We start from the raw sequence: 20,250 nt of genomic DNA, 5'->3' as shown, positions 1-20,250 counted from the left end.
AGCCAATACGAAGGCATGGGTCACGCAGAAGCTGTTCGCAGAGTATGTCGGAAAATTGGACCGAAAGTTTGAATTGCAAAAGTGCAAGGTTCTTTTGTTCGTAGATAACTTTACTGCCCATGCGCCGATCAGCTGTCTGAAAGAAAGCCATCGAGCTAGAATACCTGCCGCCGAATACGACCAGTATTCTGCAACCTATGGACCAAGGTATTATCAAGAATTTGAAGGTGCTGTATCGTTCACGCTTGCTGCAGCACGTGTTGCTCTGCTTAGAGAGATAGATAAAATACAACGTTGATTTGATGTCAGCCCTGAGCATGCTTGCTGATGCCTGGAAGGCAGTGTCGGCAGGCACGATCAGCAACTGCTTCCGGCACGCAGGATTTAGGTTGCTTAGTGAGCCCGACACCGCCGACACTGCAGCCGAAGAACCCGACAGCGCAACTGAAGAGCCGGACCTGCCGCCCAGCGCATCGAGCTCAGGTGTGGACGTTATCGACAACCTGCGAGGCTGCGGTGTGCCGATTCCCGACACTGTTACGTTTGAAGACTTTGCAAACATCGACAGTGCAGTGTCATCGTGTGCCGAATTGAATGACGACATAATTGAGCAGGTTCTGCAACCGTCAAACAGCGGTTTTGACTCTGACAAAGATGACGCGCCGTGTGCTCCGGAGCCGTCGCATGCGGACCTGTCTCGAGCCCTCGCTGTTCTTTCGTCGTCATACAGCGATCGTATACACTGGCGGAGATACAGGCGGACTTGCGTGCACGTAAGCGGAAGTGCATGCAGCAATGCATTAACGACTTTTTTCGGCCACCAGTAGACTGAAGTGTCAATAAAAGTATTTTTTTTCTGATGCATTCGTTTTTTTGGACTTTCGATAATTTGGACTTATTTGCATTCCCCGTGGAGTCCGAATTATCGGTCGTCGACTGTAGTTAATTTCAGGGCCGAAGCGAATTCGAAGCGAATAGTGAATTTAGTCGAATAATTTCGAATCGAATCCGAATAGTATGTATGACATATAAAAAAAAGGGAATATTTATCATAACCGAACTAACCTGCAGGATATTTCTTTTGAATTGAAATAGGGGCTCTATGCAAATGCTTTTTTTTTTGTTTGAAAGGATGTCGAAACAACCTTGATTAGTGGTTTCGGTAGAATCCGAGTGATTACCTGTAATATAACCTGTGATAACCTGTTTTAAAATTTATTATACTTAAACCGTTTAAACCATCATAACAAGCTTAATAAAATGGATTGATTTGAGGATGACATGTTCCTTTAGAGGGGCCCTGCAACACTTTTTCAAGTATTCATGAAGCCAGTAAACATGCTTGTCGCCTCACAAATTTACTGCCGCAAAGTTTCTAGAATCGGTCCAGAATGAGCGGAGTTCCAAAAATTTGTCGCATGCTGAAATTGCATTCTCCATTCTCGACCCGTCAAAAGGTCTGGAAGCTAAGTAGGGAAGGATGGCACGAGAATAGAAAAAAACGTCATGAGCGCCTAGTGACCTTGAGCATCTTTTCTCTCTCTTTTTTTCTTTGAATACGAGGCCTTTCAGTGTGATCGTGCACGTACTTGTGGACAAGCGGCGGCCTCACGCGGCGTTCCGATAACGATGAGCGCGCCATGCTCAAATCAGCCAATGACTGTGACCAGAGCCGTGTTTTCTTTCTTGGCTGTGGCAAGTGATTTTTGAGCTCGTAGCGTCATTTGCTGACGGAAGAGAGCAATTTTTAGCTTTGAAAATTTATTATGAATTTCAAGCTGCGTGCTGCGCAATAATACTTGCCTCGCGTGTTCTCGGTAGCCTCTACTACCGATCGGCAGCGTTTTCTGACCATGCTCAGCAAGTGTTGCAAGGCCCTTTTAAATCTGAAGAGGGGCTTCGCGGCAAAGCAAATTTCTCCTGAGTGAGTGCTTTCACGGCTATGCATTACTACATTGCAGTGAAACCCCCTTTACAAGCAAACTAATGTACATTTATTTGTTTATTGGAAATACTTCGAAATTATTCGATGATTTAAATTCGAATCGAAGCGAATTCAAATACTCACCTAGTCGTTCGAATATTCGAAGCATTCGAATATTCGCACAATCCTACCTCACAGGGTTGGAACGGGGATGCCCATTCGTCATAAATAAATATATATATAAACAAAATGAAAAATAAACAAAAATGAAAGAACAAAAAAAAGAAAATAATAAAATGTCTCCTGACAAGATTTGAACTCGCCACCTTCCGATTTTGAACCGAGTACACTACCCACTACGCTACGCCAAAACGTGCTGGTTGGGTTGTAAAGTGACTATTTATCCGAAGAACAGGCCATTCAACTTCATGTTTACAAGTCGCATTGTCAAGATTGACATGATATTCCTTTACAAATAACAATTGCGTCTTGATTCGACAGTGACGAATTGCTTCCGGGCACCGAATGCTGTGCAGATATTAGCAAGAGCGCAAAGTTTTTTGAAGCATCCACATCTTAACTCTGAAAATCTCAAATTGACTGGAGGAGCAGCCACAGACTGTCGCCTGTTGCTGCCGATAGTTTTTTCCTTTGATAGTCGGTTCTCGCAGTTGCTACTCGTCAACATGTACAGATGATTTAAAATGATGTGTTTGGCAAATATGCAGCACACGAGTGAATATTGAGTTTTTTTTCCTGCAAGCGATGATATAGCAGTATACATCCGGCGTGCCAGATTAAATATTTGCAGTTATATCAATACTTGCAACTAAAAAACTGCCCAAGAAATCACAAATGCATTCTGCTTAAAAAGTATGCCAGTGCATTAGTTAACTATGGCATACCAAGTTAACAACTCAAAATTGCGTGTTCTTAAATACGAGTCAGAGAAGTACCGGCTACTGCGCTCAGAATCAGAAGAAAGCTTTCGATGACAGCCTGTGTTGCTGAAAGCACGACACATCGATCATCCTCACTCTTTGTGCGGGCACCGCACACGCGAAGAATTGGTTGATTTAGGCTCAGGGATGTCTAAACTGTACTTCACAGTAATTCTTACGCTTTAGAACTGTGCCTACTTAAAGTAAAAAGCACTGGCAACATGTACACCGATGCGGCCGGCTCGATAGGCCTCGCTGGGAGGAGGCATTGGGTAAGGCCGCTCTCGAAGCAGCTGAGTTGTGATGCTTGAAGTTTCTGCATTTCAGCTTTGCAACATTTCTAACTGTTACCTAAACTGTGCCTGAAGTAAGTAGAAGGTTAATCATTGCCAGACATTCATTTAAGGAGTGGCAATACTGAGCGACAGCCATTTTTCTGGCCTCCGCTGACAGTATACAGCGGGCGTACCAGTGTACAGATATATGCAGTTATATCAATACCAACAATTACAAAAACGCTCAAATAAATACAAATGCAATCCGCTGAAAATGTATTCCAGAGAGTCGGTTCACTAAGGTGTACCATATTACCAACTGGAAATAGTGTGTTGATACATATCAGTCAGAGAAGTACCGGCTAAGTGCGGCCGGCAGCTTTCGGTGACAGCCTGCGTAGCTGAAAGCACTCGGCACTTTCTAATAGTTAGTTCAGTCACCTTTCAGAATAAATTTATATTTGCCTATTTTGGCAACATAATGATTATTGACAAACATTTATAGAAACTAATGTGTAGCGTTGTTGAAAAAATAAAGCTAGTGAACTTCACAGAAATGCGTGCCCCTTGTGCTTATGCTACAGTAACATCAAAGTTCTGTAATCAAAAGAACCATTGCATGTCGAAATATCAAACTAAGATGTAAACTTCGTAATCTGACAGTGCTGAGCGGTAATTATTGCCAGAAATTAATGCCAGCTATCCAATAAAGTGGTGTTGCTATGAGGGAGGGAAAATATAGTATTCTACAAAAATATTTCTGAAGGTCCTCCGCACGTATAAAGTGTGGAGGTGGCCTTCCCAGCCAGTTTCCAGCAGATTTGGTTTCGCTTGTATCGTTATATCAGACACAGGGTCGCATTTAGTGTCACTAGTCGCTCCTATAGCGTTGGCGTTGAGCGGACATAAGTGCCCACCTGGCTAAAAAAAAGAAAAAGAAAAAAAAAAACAACACGTGCCGCTTCAAACAGTTTTGCAATCTCACCTGAAGTGAACTAGGATGAGCTTGGAGTTTGAGGATGACATCACCTTAGCTTCAAATTTCTAGGGTTTTCGAAATTTCTAGAGCTTCGAAATAGTGTTTTCCAGCCAAGGTCGAGTTAATGGAAATGGTCCATTATTATTTGTAAAGAAATGCCTGCACAACTTCTTTTGATAAGATAAAAAATAGACTCGGCAGCCAGCCGTTCATTGCCATAAGGGATAATGAAGTTTCTACGCTAGATTGTGAAATAAGGATTTCACATTAGCCCATGCCTTGCTTATTGGTTTTATTTTATTTATGCATTTTATATAGGTCTACTTGACAATGCTTTGAGTGCAGAGTTTATTTGCATTTAACGACTATAAATAGTTGACAACAGACTTGTGAAACGGTGGTTTGTTCATGTTTTATTTATGTTATCATTTGCTTCAATGAAAATTTAGTCCGCAGTTCACCATGTCCACTCCTCCTCTTTCTCCAGCCCCAATAAAAGGTTCCCTTCAATGTGCATTCAAATGGTGGCTAGACGGGCTTTGTTGGTACATACACACAGGTACTCCTAACAGCTCAGAAAGGTGACACAGATGAACACGGGCGCCGACTTCGAACAGCGAGTTATTCTGCAAATGCGAAGTATATAAGCAAGAAAAGACAAGAGGAGACCTTACAGGAAGGTGTGAATCTTGCATAATTCTTTATTCAGATGAACTCCGCTTGATAGTAGTGAATGCTAGAATGATTTCACGTGTGTTCTGGTACGAATGATTTCCGACGACGGTGTCTTGATTAAAATTCAGCGTGCAATCACATAATCTGCAGCGTAGCACAATTTGCTACCTTGCTTTTGCTTGACATTGCTGGCATGCTCTTGGACAATCATTTAAAGTAACATTGTAAAAATACAATTAAGCGAAAATTATTATCTTTCTATGTGAGATTTTAATGCACATTATTATAGTGCTGGCAGATGGCTCCAATTACATGCAAGGACTTTCCTCCTAAAATGTCACAACTTGAATGTCGCCATTTGCGACAGTTGACGGGTATAGTTGTCAAAAAGTTGTCTTACCAAATGATGACTACGCTTGCCATCAGAAAACGTGGAACCAATGTCAATGGCTATATTCATTGTGCTCTTCCATACAAGGTGGCCCTATGTATTTTTTATGGTTTTACTTAATATTCCTTCTCTTGCTCTGTCTAGCCTTTCATTGCATTGCCACCTCTCATACTGCACATGGAATTAGGAAAAAATAAACAAGCGGAACAGCTTTATTCAAAAAAAAAAATATCTTGCTTAATTTTTTTCGTTCAGTCACAAACAACTACTCTAAATTTCACAAGCATATGTTACAAAGTATTTTAACTTAAGTGACACAGTGCACAGGCAAAGCAAGAGTGCTAGCCTACTTGTTCTGAGCGGCCTTAACTGTGTGGATATTTGTGGAAAGTACCATTGCAGCCAAGTCACCACTAACCTTGATTTCCTTGACGAGGCTGGCAGTGGCACTTGCTACATCCTTTGCCGACTGGACAAAATGGCGTTTCGCAACAGGATTGGTAGTCTTGGACGAAGCCACTCGGCAAGCATTGCACAGGGACGACGTGTGCTTGGCAATCACTGTGGCTGCCGACAAAATCTGCGCAAAAATCCCATCACACTTTGACTGTCAAAGCCTCCAACTATAGTGCAACATACATTATCTGAGAAAAAACAATTAAGTTTTGCACTGAAGCTACACGCGATGGTGGCTTTTCTTCAAAAACCCTGGTGCGAAAGAAGAGGTATGCATTTGCGCACCATGCAATGTGAAGCTAGATGGCTCAGAAGGTTTGGGCGTCTTGGGTTATCATCGCTTCAGCACAATACAGAGAGTAAAAGCAGGGGTGCAACAGCAGAAATAGAATTAGGAGCAATTTTTAAAGCACTAAAATGCAAATTTGGAGCATGTTCCGAGAAAAGGAACATCTAGTTTTTATTACAAAAGACGAAACTTGGAGCAGTATAAAATAAGAAGGCTTACATTTAGAAAAAAACGAGTATGTACAAACCATTCAATGTCACCTGAATCATGCACAGTAAAAATGAGCACTGATATTTAGATAAAAGTAGAATTTTTAACTATCCCACTGAGCAAAAAATGATAAAGTCCACATTAGCATTCTCCGCATCTTTCAAATACCAGTGAAATACCAATGATCAGTGAAACTGAGGAGCAGGGGTGGGATAAAAATAAATTAAAAAGGTGCACATTTTTTAAAAGGCACCAGCAATGTCATACACTGCTCCAAACGCTTGCCCGTAACTATTTCAGAAGTCAGCAATCACACTAGTACTGACGGTTATATGGCGTATACACGCATGAGTAAATGAACGAAATGAGCAGTGTCTCGTGACCAGTGCTACCAGCCTCTTCCAAACCATAATACGCTTTTCTGCAGGACAATGGCATACTGTGGCAAGGGTGACTTAATCAGCCGTCTCCACAAAGTGGAGCAAGGCCATGAAATTTTCTAACACCACTACGCTCCCTGCCCCTCCTCTTTTTTTCCCCCACAATGGAGTTTGGCTAAAGCCAGAACTTCTCAGCTAACTTGCAAGACGCATTCTACCGCATAAAGTAACAACAGCACGTACCCATCGATCTGGCAACAGCACCGGATATTTATCGCCGGGACAACGCAACTAATGCAACTTAAAGACAGAAAAATGTTTTATGTGCCTCAGCTATGTCGACCTCGACTCTGCTCACATGCAAAAAAACAAGGTTTGTGCTTTCAGCTCTAACTGCTAACATGCCAGAGCCACGTTTGCTAACTAGGAAGTTCATACTTCCCGCAAAACGTTGGTGGCTATGGCAACGCATTTTTTTCTAGAAGCTGTGTCGTCCTGCGAATTTGTAGCTGCTGCGGACTGATGGGGGTGTGGCTTTGTTGCTGTAGCTAGTCAGTAGTGTCTCGTGAGTGCCCTGACCTAATGGGAATGTATTTGACACCGTTGTTTGGGGTTAGAGTCTGCACGCTTGGATTGATTGATGACGAAACTGCAAGTGACCAACGTGGCCTCTATTTCTCATTGAAATTCGTGCAACTAAGAAAATTTTGAGGCTTTTTGGGCATTTTGGTGCAGCGTAGGGCAGTTTGAGCAAATTTTCTGGTTTTGGCGAAGCTCGACAGAGAAATGGGGATTTGTATCAAATGGGCGCAGCTGTTGCACCCCTGCAGAAGGATAAGACGATGGCAGGAGGAACGTTGGTTGCAAATGGTGCACACTCTTGAGCTTACCACTACAACCATCCGCCATGTCTCCTTCGCATGTCACAGTATTTTGATACGAAAGCCACAAATGTGGCAGAACAGACAACCATGTTAGGTTACTCGAATTAAGGCATGTGAGTCAAAAAGAAAAAAGTTACAGCGGGCAACAATCCATAAAGAGTGTCGCTGGTGCTTTTGGCACAGCTTTTTGAACCAAACTGAATAAACAAAAACGAAAACCTAGTGAGAAAAAACGATGTAATATGCCTTTAGATCTGCACAAAAGAGATGGTGCTAAAGCTTGAAAACTCTATGTTAATGCACATAAAATCCAGTGGTTTCACAGTGCAGAATATGCAAATACTTCCGTGACCCTAAAACCGTTCACACACACACACAAAAAAAGATCAACACTTTTGCAACAAATGTTCTTTCACTGTTATTGATTTTTTTGTGCGTTAAGTAGACTAGCTTTCCATGTAGACAGATGAAAAAATGAGTAAACATACCACAAAAAACATCCGATCGGGCCTCGTTATACTTTTAGACACAACCAAATCAAACCAACAAAGCATGGGGACATTAAATTATCCTTTGCGCGGGTGCCATCCAAACCTACAACCGATGAAAATGATTATTTTTTGACAACTTTACTTCACTTAATTTTATGTTATAATAAATACACCACAGCTTAATACAAGCAGTGACCCTGTGCTTTTCTCAGTCTTTGTTGTTATGGTGATGTTTTTTATCAGTATAATATTTTACGTATCTATGGCTGCTTCTTTGTTACCATTATTCGTATATGTGTACATTACTGCACCTTGTGAGTTTTAATGACTTGAATAGATTGCGACACTCTGTTCGACACTTACAGTACAGAGCCACTGATCAATAAAATATGCATGCAATAGTCAGATGGAGTCACTGGGTTGGGTCTCAATGCAGTATGCCTGGTTGGTTAGGTATGATATTAATAGGAACCAAGCCACAAGGGCTTCCGTGTACCAAACACAAGTTATTCACATTAGTTCTTATTGCATCCATAGAGCTTTCTACCAATAACTTAAAGGAAAATCTGGTACTAGAGTCTATAGGGACATGGCACTTGAGCCAGCATGGGAATGATGAGCAGTACACGGATTTGTCTAAGTTTCATACTTTTGGCTCCATGTGGCCTCCAAGTCGCTTTCTCGCAACATCAAACATTAAATTTCTTTTTCTCCTGAACAATAACGAGTTGTCCTTCCATCCTGATCCTTATCTCTGCACATCAAAAACAAGACAAACCCCATGTCATCACTCTCTGAAACCCTAACTCCATATCAAACAAGAACTAACACCTTCAAATTTTCTTTTTTCCCTCGCACTACTGACAAATGGAACACAATACCATCATCATCACTAAAATCAGTTGAGTCGATCGATACAATTACTGATATGTAAAGTTTGAATTGAGTTGTAAGTGTTTGTTCTTGTTTTTATCTCTTGAAAATGTTGTATATTGTTTTGTAATTTCACCCTTTCTGTCTGGGCCTCGTGGGCCTGTAGCATGTAGTAAATAAATAAATAAATAAATAAATAAATAAATAAATAAATAAACACGTTTTTAGGCTCACCTATTTAAAGCAGCTCTTTTCAGGGTGGTAGCAAACATGCTGTTTTACAAAGAGCAAAAGAATGACAGCAGCGCTGAATGTGTCCTTCTCTGTCCCCACCACACCAATTATGAACCATTATGCCTCAGAAATACGAGTGCTCTCCCCTGCTTTCACCATAAAAGAATGCAAACTGTACCTGTGGCTGGCTGCTGGCAGGATTTGATAGCTGCTGGCATGCCATCTGGATGGCCTGGCTAGCCCGTGCAAAGTGTGACAGGTCTACTAGACCGGGCTTGCCGGCCATACTCGAGGAATCAGATGCACCCACCAAGTAGGCCGCCTGCAACAAGTTAGGTCACCTCTTGTCTCATCCAGTACCCTTTGAGTTGCTTTGACTTTGCCCCAAAATTTAATCACACAGGTTGCACTAATAACTAGATAAAGAAATAATGCACCATGGCACAGACAATACTGCTTCTCGTTCTCTTCAGCCCTGTGGAAGACACCCCTCCACATTCTTCCACGCAGCATAATCTGCTAAGCGTGGCCATTGAGACACAAGTAAACCAAAATAATGCAGGAAAACTGTGAAAGAAGCAACCCACAGTAGCATAAACAAGTGTGGCTACTTAAATGCTACTGATAACGAAGGAACAATACGGATTAGAACAACCAAACTATCTTCCTGTTTTATAAAAACGAACATGATTTATTGTTCTGCCAAAAACTGCTAAATGCTCATGCCAGACCACTTCACTTTGCTGCGCTTTGTGGCTGCAAGAGATGCTCAATCAGTTCACTTAAAAAAAAAAAAATTCATTCAATATAGCTTCACTTTTTTTTCATAAAAGTTCATACACCACTGTGTTTGTTCATTCCTCCACTGCACAAGGCTTCATGCTCGATGATCAGCATTGTGTGTATTTCATATTTAAAGCCTTTCGCGCACTTTTGTTTTTATTTGGAAAAGACAACCAACAGACTTCAACAAAAAATGAATGCCTGATTATGATATTATTCGAGGTGAAATATTATTTTGTCTATTAAAGGGAAAATAGGAAGTTGGCTCAAAAAGTCAGTTAATGAGCACTTAGTCTTAAAAAAAAATACAATTTGTATGAACTCACTACTACCCTGAATCAGGGTAGTAGTGAACCCACTTCTACCCTGAACAGCTGGAACTTCCCTGAGCGCATAGTCTTTTAAAAATCCTGGTCCAAGTTATCTGCACACCGAGTACAGTGAAATCTCTATACAACAAATTTTAAGGGAACACTGAAAATGTGCAAAATTTTGTGCATCAATCGTAAACGCAGCAATCACGTTGTGCTCCGATTTCCGCAAGATAACAAATAAACACAAACTATTAAAGAACGAGTGCATGCTCATTTGAGGAAAAGTGCCTGGTAGGTACAGCTCGACGGCTGCAACACGAACTCTTAATTAAGCGTGCGCATTCAGAGACGAAAACTATTCAAGTTTGCTAGAAATCAACCGGGTGTGAACACATATCAAGTGCGTTACAAAAACTTAATCCGAATAAGAAGCAGTACATCTACGACTCGATAAACCAAGGTGTAAAAGAAGTTGAAGCATTACGAACAGCCAAAGCTACGAGCCAGCAACACAAAGCATGTTTCGCCGTCCACATCTGGTACCCGGCAGTCAAATCGTTCTGCGAAATAGGAGGCGACAGGATCAGCAAACAAGAACCGCTCAATACATCCTTTCTTTTAACTAACATCAGAAGCATTATCAATAAATGCCCTTTAATTGATTCGGTCATTGATTTATGTGAACCGAACATAATCGCATTGACAGAAACGTGGCTTCAACCAGCAATCGGGGACTATAAATTAGTCACCAACTCACGCGATTTCTCTATTTTCCACTGTGACCACATTAATCGTTCTGAAGGTGGCGTGCTTTTGGCGATAAAAGGTTGCCTTCAGATTGTATTTAAACTGCATCAAATTTGGAGATTGTATGGGCCGTAGTAACATCAGCCCACCAAAAAATAATTTTGGGTGTTTGTTATCGCCCCCCCCCCCCCCCCCCCCAAGTTTCCTTACAACATTTGTGTGTGATTTTTATGATGCAATTAATAGCGTTATTTCCCATTACACCTCACGGCCAAATTTCTTGGCGATTTCGATATGCCCAATCTCTTATAAAGAAATGAACCCGTCACAGTGTACCCAAACACATCTATGACGCAAGACTTCTTAGAGCTGTGCAGTACATTTTCTCTTGCACAGTTGATTAAAGAACCACCAAGGTTAACACCGTTTGTTTAAAATACACTCGATCTTGTATCGACTACGCAACCCGATCTTGTTTTTGATGCAACATACCTGCCTGGAATAAGTGACCATAGCCTTCTCTTGTTTAAAGTTTGCCCTGCACAACATAAAGTGGTTAAAACCATTAAGACACTACGAGATAACAACAAGGCCGACTTTCTTACCACCAACAATTAACTTGCTGTATTTCTTGACGATTTCTTGAATGATTTCGACTATCGCGTCGTTCAGTCGAACTGGAGTATCTTTCTTGTTGAGATCGTGAAACTAACAAATAAGTACATCCCTGGTTACGCGATCTCCTCCAACCTAAAAAAAAAACGTGGTTTAATCACCAGCTTAAACGCTTGTTTAATAAAACGAAGCGTCTTTTCAAACTAGCTAAACTTAGCAATAGTAGGACTAGTTGGTCAGCTTACAAGCAGTGTGCTGATGAAAACGCGCAGGCCTTAAAAGTTGACAAAGATCGTTTCCTAAGCAACACCTTATCTACGATGTTGAAGACTAACCCTAAAAAATTTTGGCGAGTGATCGATTCTCGAAAGAGTGATATTATAGTAATGATCTTAGCGGTAATGCTATACCGCCCGACCAATGCTGGAATGTACTTAATGATGTTTTTTCAAAACATTTTTTTTTTTCACCTGCCACCACCAATCGTAGGTGCAACTATATCACCACGATCATATGTTTCCTGTCATTTTCAGCTAAAATGGTGTCGCAAACATTATTAAGTCACTGAAACCATCCCCGGCACTGAGTAGTGATCAAATAAAGGTCGAATTTTTCCAAAATACTGTGTTATTCATCCATAATACTAACCAAATTTTTCAACAGTCTCTCAACGAGTGGAAAGTCGGGAAGGTAGTTCCAATCCACAAATCAGGTAACAAGCATTCTCCTGCCGACCCATATCTCTCACTAGTATATCATGTAAAGTATGAGAACACAATTTGGCTTCTCACCACTTTTTAGAGTCACATTTTTAAGAGTCACACTCATTTTTCTCTCAATCGCAACATGGATTTCGCGAATCATACTCTTGCAAAACTCAACACTTTTCGTATATAAACTACACACCACTCCCGACAACAGCTTGTTTGCTGACTGCATTTTCCTCGATTTTTCTAAAGCTTTTAACAAAGTGTGCCACAAACAGCTCATTTATAAATTACGACTACTTAATCTTGACCCCTGCTTTGTAACCTGGATTGAAAGTTGCCTTAGTAACCGCTCACAATTTGTCTTGGCTAATGGAACTAATTCCAAGGAATGTGTAGTACATTCTGGTGTGCCACAGGGTACCATTCTTGGTCCGCTTGTTTTTATAATCTCTATTAATGATCTGCCATCTTGCGTCACCTCATCTGTTCATTTTTTTGCCGATTATTGTGTAATTTTTTGTGAAATAACTGTACCTAACGACGTCGCCCTTCTTCAATCTGACCTTACTGCTGTCCTTAACTGGTTCATGGAATTAAACAGTAAAAAATGTAAATTCATGCATGTGTCAAGAAAGATCACCACTCTACCTACTTAAAACCTACATAACACACAATTAGACAGTGTCAACTCACACAAGTACCTCAGAGTTCATATGGGTCACAACCTCACATGGAATACCCATATTAACTATATTGTTTGTAACGCTAATCGTATGCTCGGATATCTTCGTCGTAACATGATAAAATCACCTCCTTCTGTCAAACTAATGTTGTATAAAACACTAATTCGTACTAAAATTGAATATGCCGCATCGGTTTGGAATCCATACCACAATAATTTGGTGCATTCATTAAAAATGCTGCAAAGTAACTCTGTTCGCTTTATAACTACTAATTACAATCGAAACACGAGCATCACACTAATGAAATCTACCCTTAAATTACCTTCAATTGCTTCTTGTCGTACTATGCTCCGCTTAACCCTTTTCCATAAAATTTTTCACCACTCATACTTACGCAGTTTGCTAATCCGTTCACCGCATTATGTTTCTCATCGTTTAGATCACACTCATAAAGTTGGCATCCCATCATTTCAAACAGAGTCATTTCGACAATCATACGTACTACGCACATCAGGCAATTAGAATTGCCTTCCTGATTCGTTTGTAACAATTTCAGATCAAGACGCATTTGTGACTGTATTAACCAATTCTTTCAATACCTGGCAGCAGTTTTCATCTTATACATTTCTATAATTAAGATTTCACTGTTATCTGTTGTATCTGTTATCTGTTGCACTGAAGTGTAACAACGCTCACTGTATACTTATAAACATTATGTTTATCTTCTTTTCACAAGCACGTATCTTTCTCTTTTCTTATATGCCATTTTCATACTTCCCATTTTCTTTTTTTTTTTTTTGTTGCTTCAATAGCTGTTGAATAAGCAGGAGCATTGCATTGCCTCTTGTACTTATAAACTTGTTTCATTGTTGCATTTTTTACCACTCCCCCCTGTAACGTCTGTTCACTCAGAGGGTAAACAAATAAATAAATAAATTATAATTTGAATGCAAGGCGATAAGCGGTAGCAGCGTCAGGACAGAAGCAGCAAGAGCTGGCCCCATATACGGGCGTCGTTGCAGCAGCAACCAGGCAGTCCCAGCATGCGCCTCGCGCCAACATGTCGATGTCGCTGCGGTAGTGGGCAATGCTCTTTACTATATATCGTCTCCCGTCGGAAAAAGAGCCATCCTGGTGACTCACAGAGAACAGAGTACGAGCGGATCGTAATATGGTTTCAACCGCTGTACGTGAACGGTTTCGCAACCGGGAAAGCGCTGGTCTGTGGATGGCGTCACAGGTCCGATGATGTAGTTAACAGGTGAAGTCTGCGAGACAACGCGGTAGGGTCCCTGGTATTTTGAAACAAGTTTCGAAGAAAGGCCTGTAGGGACAGCTGGAACCGAAAGCCACACAAGGGTGTCCAGAACAAAGTTAGGGTACGAGTGGTTATCGTCACGCCGAGATTTCTGTCTCCATTGGTCGATGGTTGTGAACAACTGGGCGAGCTTACGGCATTCTTCGGCACGGCGGGCAGCTTCAGAGATGGGCGTAGATTCGGAGGAATCTGGGTGGTAGGGCAGAATGGTATCTAGTGTGGTGGAAGGGTCTCGGCCATATAACAGAAAAAATGGCGAAAAGCCCGTAGTCGCCTGTGGAGCAGTATTGCAGGCGTTATGTCACAAAAGGCAGAATGAGGTCCCGATCGGAGTGGCCTGAGGCAACATACTTAGATATCATGTCGCCAAGGGTACGGTTGAATCTTTCCATCAAGCCATTTGTTTGGGGATGGTAGGCGGTGGTAGTCCAGTGAATGATATGACATTCAGCAAGGAGTGCGTCGACGACTTCAGAGAGGAACACACATCCTCTGTCGCTGAGAAGTTCACGCGGTGCACCGTGACGGAGAATGAAATTCCGCAGGAGAAAAGATGATACGTCGTGTGCTGTGGCAGCAGGCAAAGTGGCTGTTTCTGCGCATCGCGTCAAGTAGTCGACAACGACACCGATCAAACGGTTTCCGGAAGTCGTGAATGAAAGAGGCCCGTACAGATCGATTCCAATGCGGTCGAAAGGCCTGGCTGGGCAAGGGATTGGCTGGATCGGACCAGAGGTGTGATGAGGCAGAGCTTTCCGTTGATCGCACTGCGGGCAAGACTGAATGTGCTTGCGCACAAAGGTGTACATGCCTTGCCAATAAAACCGGGAGGAAAACCGAGCGTACGTTTTGAAGATGCCCGCATGTGCACACTGAGGGTCAGCATAGAAAGCTGAACATATTGCAGCACGAAGATGGCGAGACATGACCAGTAACCACTTTCGGCTGTCAGACTTGTGATTCCTGCGATAAAGGAGGTCATCGCGGATTTCAAAATGAACCGCTTGTTGGCGCAATGTTCGAGAAGATGGAGAAGTCGACGGGTCTAAAAGGAATTGCCAAAGAGCGTTGATCCAGTCATCCTTACATTGCTCAGACACCATGTCGCAGTTTGCTGGAAACGCAACCGTTTCGTCTACGGCAGATAGACAGGCGGAACTTTCCGATGATACAGGTGAACGTGATAGGGCGTCTGCATCAGTGTGACATCGGCCAGACCTGTAGACAACACGCATGTCAAACTCTTGCAACCGCAAAGCCCAGCGAGCTAAACGGCCGGAGGGGTCCTTCAACGTGGATAACCTACAAAGTGCATGGTGATCGGAGGCTACGTGGAAAGGGTTACCATATAGGTATGGTCTAAATTTACCTAGAGCCCAAATAATTGCCAGACACTCCTTCTCTGTTACAGAATAATTCTTCTCCGCTTTGGTGAAGGTATGGCTTCCGTAAGCGACTACGTACTCCTGGAATCCCAATTTGCGCTGCGCGAGTATGGTGCCGAGTCCAACGCCGCTTGCATTGGTGTGTACCTCAATTGGAGCAGTCAGGTCGAAGTGACGCAAGATTGGTGATGAGGTTAACAAGTGGCGCAACTTTTTGAAGGCATCATCACAGGCGGGTTACCAAGCGTAACTTTTCGAGTCATTCCGTAAAAGTTCAGTCAAGGGGGCGGTGATCATCACAAAATTCCGAATAAAGCAGCGGAAATACGAGCAGAGTCCAAGGAAGCTGCGCACATCCTTCAGAGATTTCAGAGATGAGGGTATAGGGAACTCTGCAACTGCCTGAAGTTTGGCGGTGTCAGGAAGAATACCACCTTTAAAGACAACTTGGCTGAGAATCGTGAGCTGACTTGCGCCGAAGCGGCATTTTTTCAGGTTGAGCTGAAGGCCGGCGTCAGTTAGGCACTGTAGTACTTCATCTAGCCTGCAGAGATGCATGAGAAAATCTGGCAAAAATATAACCACGTCATCTAAGTAGCACAGGCATGTTTTTCACTTCAGGCCACGCAGAAGATTGTCCATCATCCGCTCGAATGTTGCGGGCGCGTTGCAAAGACCGAAAAGCATGACGCGGAATTCGTAGAGGCCATCAGGTGTGACAAAGGCCAATTTAGACTGATCTACAGGCGCCACAGGAACTTGCCAGTAGCTGCTTTGTAAGTGAATAGAAAAGAAGAACTACGCACCTTGGAGGCTGTCAAGGGCATCGTCGATTCTCAGTAAGAGGTAAACGTCCTTTCAAGTTATTTTGTTAAGACGACGGTAGTCAATACAGAAGCGAATTGACCCGTCCTTCTTCTTAACGAAAACGACTGGAGATGCCCAGGGGCTATTCGAAGACTGTATGACGCCACGCTTGAGCATGTCAGCTATTTGGTCACCGATAACCTAGCGCTCTGTTGCAGACACGCGATATGGTCTTTGACGCAGTGGTGCATTGGTGCCCGTGTCGATGCGGTGACACACAGCTGATGTGCGGCTGAGGGGACTATGCTGGAAGTCAAAGGAAGAATGGAACTTGTTCAGGATTCGTAGAAGCTGAGCACGTTGCGAAATGGTTATAGTGTCGGCGATGGAGCTGCTCAGTATGTCAGGTCTGGTACACCGCGGCGAAGAGGCACAGGTCGATCCAGCGACTTCGTGTTCGGCGAAAGAACCAGTCGGCACGTCAATAATTTCAGAAGGTTCAAGACTGTAAACACGCCCGATGCACTCGCTCCGAAGTAGTGTTACAGGACATGACAGCAGATTTGAGATGAGCAGTCTGCTGACACCGTTATGAAGTTCCAAAAAGGCTTGAGGTAATGGTGAACACTTGCGACGAATGAAAACGGCAGATGGCGTGAAAAGGGCACTTGACTCGGTGAGCGCATTGCAAGACACCATGGCAAGCGCAAAAGAGTGCGGCGGTATGGTAACGTCTTCAGCAACAAATAGTTTGTCCCCGGTTTCAACCGCGTCATGTAAAATAGCGTCGCTAAACACTTCAAATGCCACCTCAGCGGAAGCAGTCGATGATGGCCTTATTAGCGGAGAGAAAGTCCCTGCCCAAAATGAGGTCATTGGAGCAGGAATCTAACACTAGTAATTCGACGACATAGATGAGGCCATCAATCGTAATGCGAGCATCACAGGCAGCGGCCAGTGTGACGTGCTCTGCGCTTGCTGTATGAAGCGATATACTTGCTTGTGGCGTCATAACTTTTTTAAGCAAGCGGCAGAGTCCGGCAACGCTGCCCACATATACATCCAGTACATTTGTCAGTGAAGAGAGAGGCCTTAGTTTTTTCGCGGGTGTCGCAGTTCCTGCCTCTGGAACTGTGGTAAATAGTTTTCCCGCTCCGGCGATAAAGGACGACGATGCATCGGTGATGGCGAGAGGCGTCGAGGTAATGGCGAGCGACGGTTAACAGGAGGGTGGTGGTCGGCGTACGATAACACCTGGTCGGAATCCTGAGAGCCTGCGAACGAAGGGTGCGGTGCACATAAGGGACAGGTTCGAAGCTCTGGAGGTAGTTCAGGTGATAGGCAGGGACACGCTGATGACAGTATCGCGCTATGTGGCCAGGCAACCTACAGGCAAAACATATCGACTGATTATCGGGTGTACGCCATTGTCCACTACTCTGAAAGGACCTTGGCTGAGCAAACCGAGGAGTGGGCACGGCTGATGGTAGTGACCTAAAAGTCTGAAGAGGTGGCCTTGCGGCAACCTCAGCATAGCTTAGAGGTGCATTCACCTCGCCACAGGCCACAGGGGTCGACAACGATGAAGTGTCGTGGGCAGGTGGCAGAGCCGCGCAAACTTGCTCCTGGATCACCTCACAAATGTTTGCTGGCAGATGTGATGGTGGTTGGCCGGCTGTTGAGAGCAACGACAGCTGATGAGCGAGCTCAACGCGAACAAACTCTTTGATCTGCGATAGCAGCGAGTGACGGTCAGAGGTGGTTGTCAAGCTTGAGAGGGTGCCATCCGGGACGTTAAGGCGTCGCATGAGAAGACGCTGTCGTCGGAGCTCATCAAAACTCCGACACAGCTCGATTAGCTCCGAAACAGTGGCAGGGTTTTTCAAGAGGAGCATTTGAAAGGCGTCGTCGGAAATGCCTTTCATAATGTGTTGTACCTTGTAAGTTTCCAGCATCGTCAGGTCAACACGCCGGCAGAGGTCGAGGATGTCCTCGATGTAGCTGGTGAATATCTCACCAGTTTGTTGGGACTGGCTTCGTAGTCCTTCTGCATGAAGTTTCTGCACCCCAGGGCGTCCAAAAACAGCTGTTATGCAGGTCTTGAAGGTCGTCCAAGAAGGAATGTCAGTCTCATGGTTTCTGTACCACAGCCTGCCAACATTCGTTAAATAAAACATCACGGTACCCAGTTTCATGGCATCATCCCATTTGTTGGTAGCGCTGGCTCGTTCGTAGGATTCCAGCCAATCCTCAACATCTTTCTCGTCTGTGCCACTGAAGATGTCGGGTTCATGCAGGGGCTGGGCGCTAAGACAGCCCCTGGGTGGCAAAGCCCGCGGAGGTGTGAAGACAGCGTCGTCAGGCAGGATGAACGGCAGCTTTCGGCTACGCAATTCCAGAATCGGCGAAAACCACAGCAGCCTCCAACAAAATATAATGTATATGCAAGGCGATAAGCGGTAGCAGTGTCAGGATAGAAGCACCAAGAGCTGGCCGGATATACGGGCATCGTTGCAGCAGCAACCAGGCAGCCCCAGCTCGCGCCTTGCGCCAACGTGTCGATATCGCTGCAGTAGTGGGCATTGCTCTTCACTACAAAATAAATAAATAAATATTTCCACACTATGTTTTACAACTATCCCAGCATTTCCCATTATTGAACTTCATATCTCTTTGTTGCACTGTGCGTAGTGTTCAATTGTGAGTGAAGCATGCATAGGTAATCAACGATGACTTCATCCTATAGTTAGTCACGCCGTATTCTTTCCTGTCACTGCATTCTTTTTGTGCTGCTTTTGCAGTTCATCACGAAGATACAACCACCAATCTGGCGACGAGCAAACAGTCGGGCAAAAAGCGCGCTGGTGGAGCTGCCTGATGAAAACAAAGTCAATGCAGTGAGGCTTCTCGTGAAAAACAAGTTCAGACAGTAGTGATGACGAGAAGCTTATCACACATTTGAATAGGGCAGGCGCATCAAAAATATGAAAGTGTTCCGATGATGATAATAGCAGTACGTACAGAGCTGGGCATCGTTTCCACAGCCGTGAGTTACTATTAAAAGTCGTTATTCTCTATCTTAAAGTGTTGTAGAGATATAAGGGTGACAAAATTTGATACGTAATTCTGGAACAAATAATACTCTGAAAATCATAGGCAAAAAATATTTTTTATATAACGGCACTGAACATTTGGAGAGGAATTTTCAGAAAAGTCCTTAATCTTATGTAACGAGACTTCACAGCATGCACTGCACAACCAGCACTCACAAATAGACAGCCCATCGCGAAAAAGACATTGCCAGAATGCAGATATCAGATCTAAAAATTCTTTGTTGCACAACGCAACAGATTGATGCAGTTGCTTCCTTTCTTTCTGTTGCGATACTATTATATAGCTTTTCTGGTCACTTGGAGGAAATGCATCGCCTTATTTACCTGCGAGCCAAAGCTTACCAGTATTTGGAAATATCATTGATAGTAGTGCAGGCTAAGAACATTCAACACAACACAGCACTAGCATTTGTCCTCAGCCTGTCATGCTACAACAAGAAACCCAACCCATATTTTGGGGGAAAAAGTAGCACCTGCCCAATTGTGGCAGTGCATCTCACAGGCTATTTTCCAATGAGCACCCCTGGCAGAGAGATGGTGTGCTTCATCCAATAAGAAAACCACATGGCAAGTAATATAGTTGGGCTAGTTGGTGATACATTATGGGCAGTACTAGCGCACAAACTCAGGGGACGAAGAGAAGAGACACAAACAAGAGCTGACACTCAACTAAGCACTTGTTTCTATCCCTTCGTCCCGTGAGTTTGTGCACTGGTACTGCCCATAATCATTTTCTCATCATAACTAGGATTGTACAAATATTTACGCACTTT

The 20,250-nt window shown here is 43.4% G+C and overlaps 1 protein-coding gene across 4 annotated transcripts in view; it reads right to left on the bottom strand.

The window, feature by feature from the left end:
- The window catches only part of rhea (Talin_middle and talin-RS domain-containing protein rhea), a 908,869-nt gene that overhangs the window by 409,213 nt on the left and 479,406 nt on the right, over positions 1-20,250 (bottom strand). For all 4 annotated transcript variants that reach the window (XM_037423602.2, XM_037423605.2, XM_037423603.2 and 1 more), the window contains exons 35-36: positions 9,181-9,324; positions 5,604-5,765 (exon numbers count right to left, since the gene is read on the bottom strand). In XM_037423602.2, the coding sequence (XP_037279499.2) occupies positions 5,604-5,765; positions 9,181-9,324 (306 nt within the window). The remainder of the gene's footprint in view (positions 1-5,603; positions 5,766-9,180; positions 9,325-20,250) is intronic.

This window comes from Rhipicephalus microplus, chromosome 4, assembly GCF_043290135.1.
Source record: "Rhipicephalus microplus isolate Deutch F79 chromosome 4, USDA_Rmic, whole genome shotgun sequence".
Taxonomy (NCBI): Eukaryota; Metazoa; Arthropoda; class Arachnida; order Ixodida; family Ixodidae; genus Rhipicephalus; species Rhipicephalus microplus.
The sequence above is the reverse complement of the archived record's forward strand: the minus strand, read 5'-3'. Positions and strand labels throughout refer to the sequence as shown.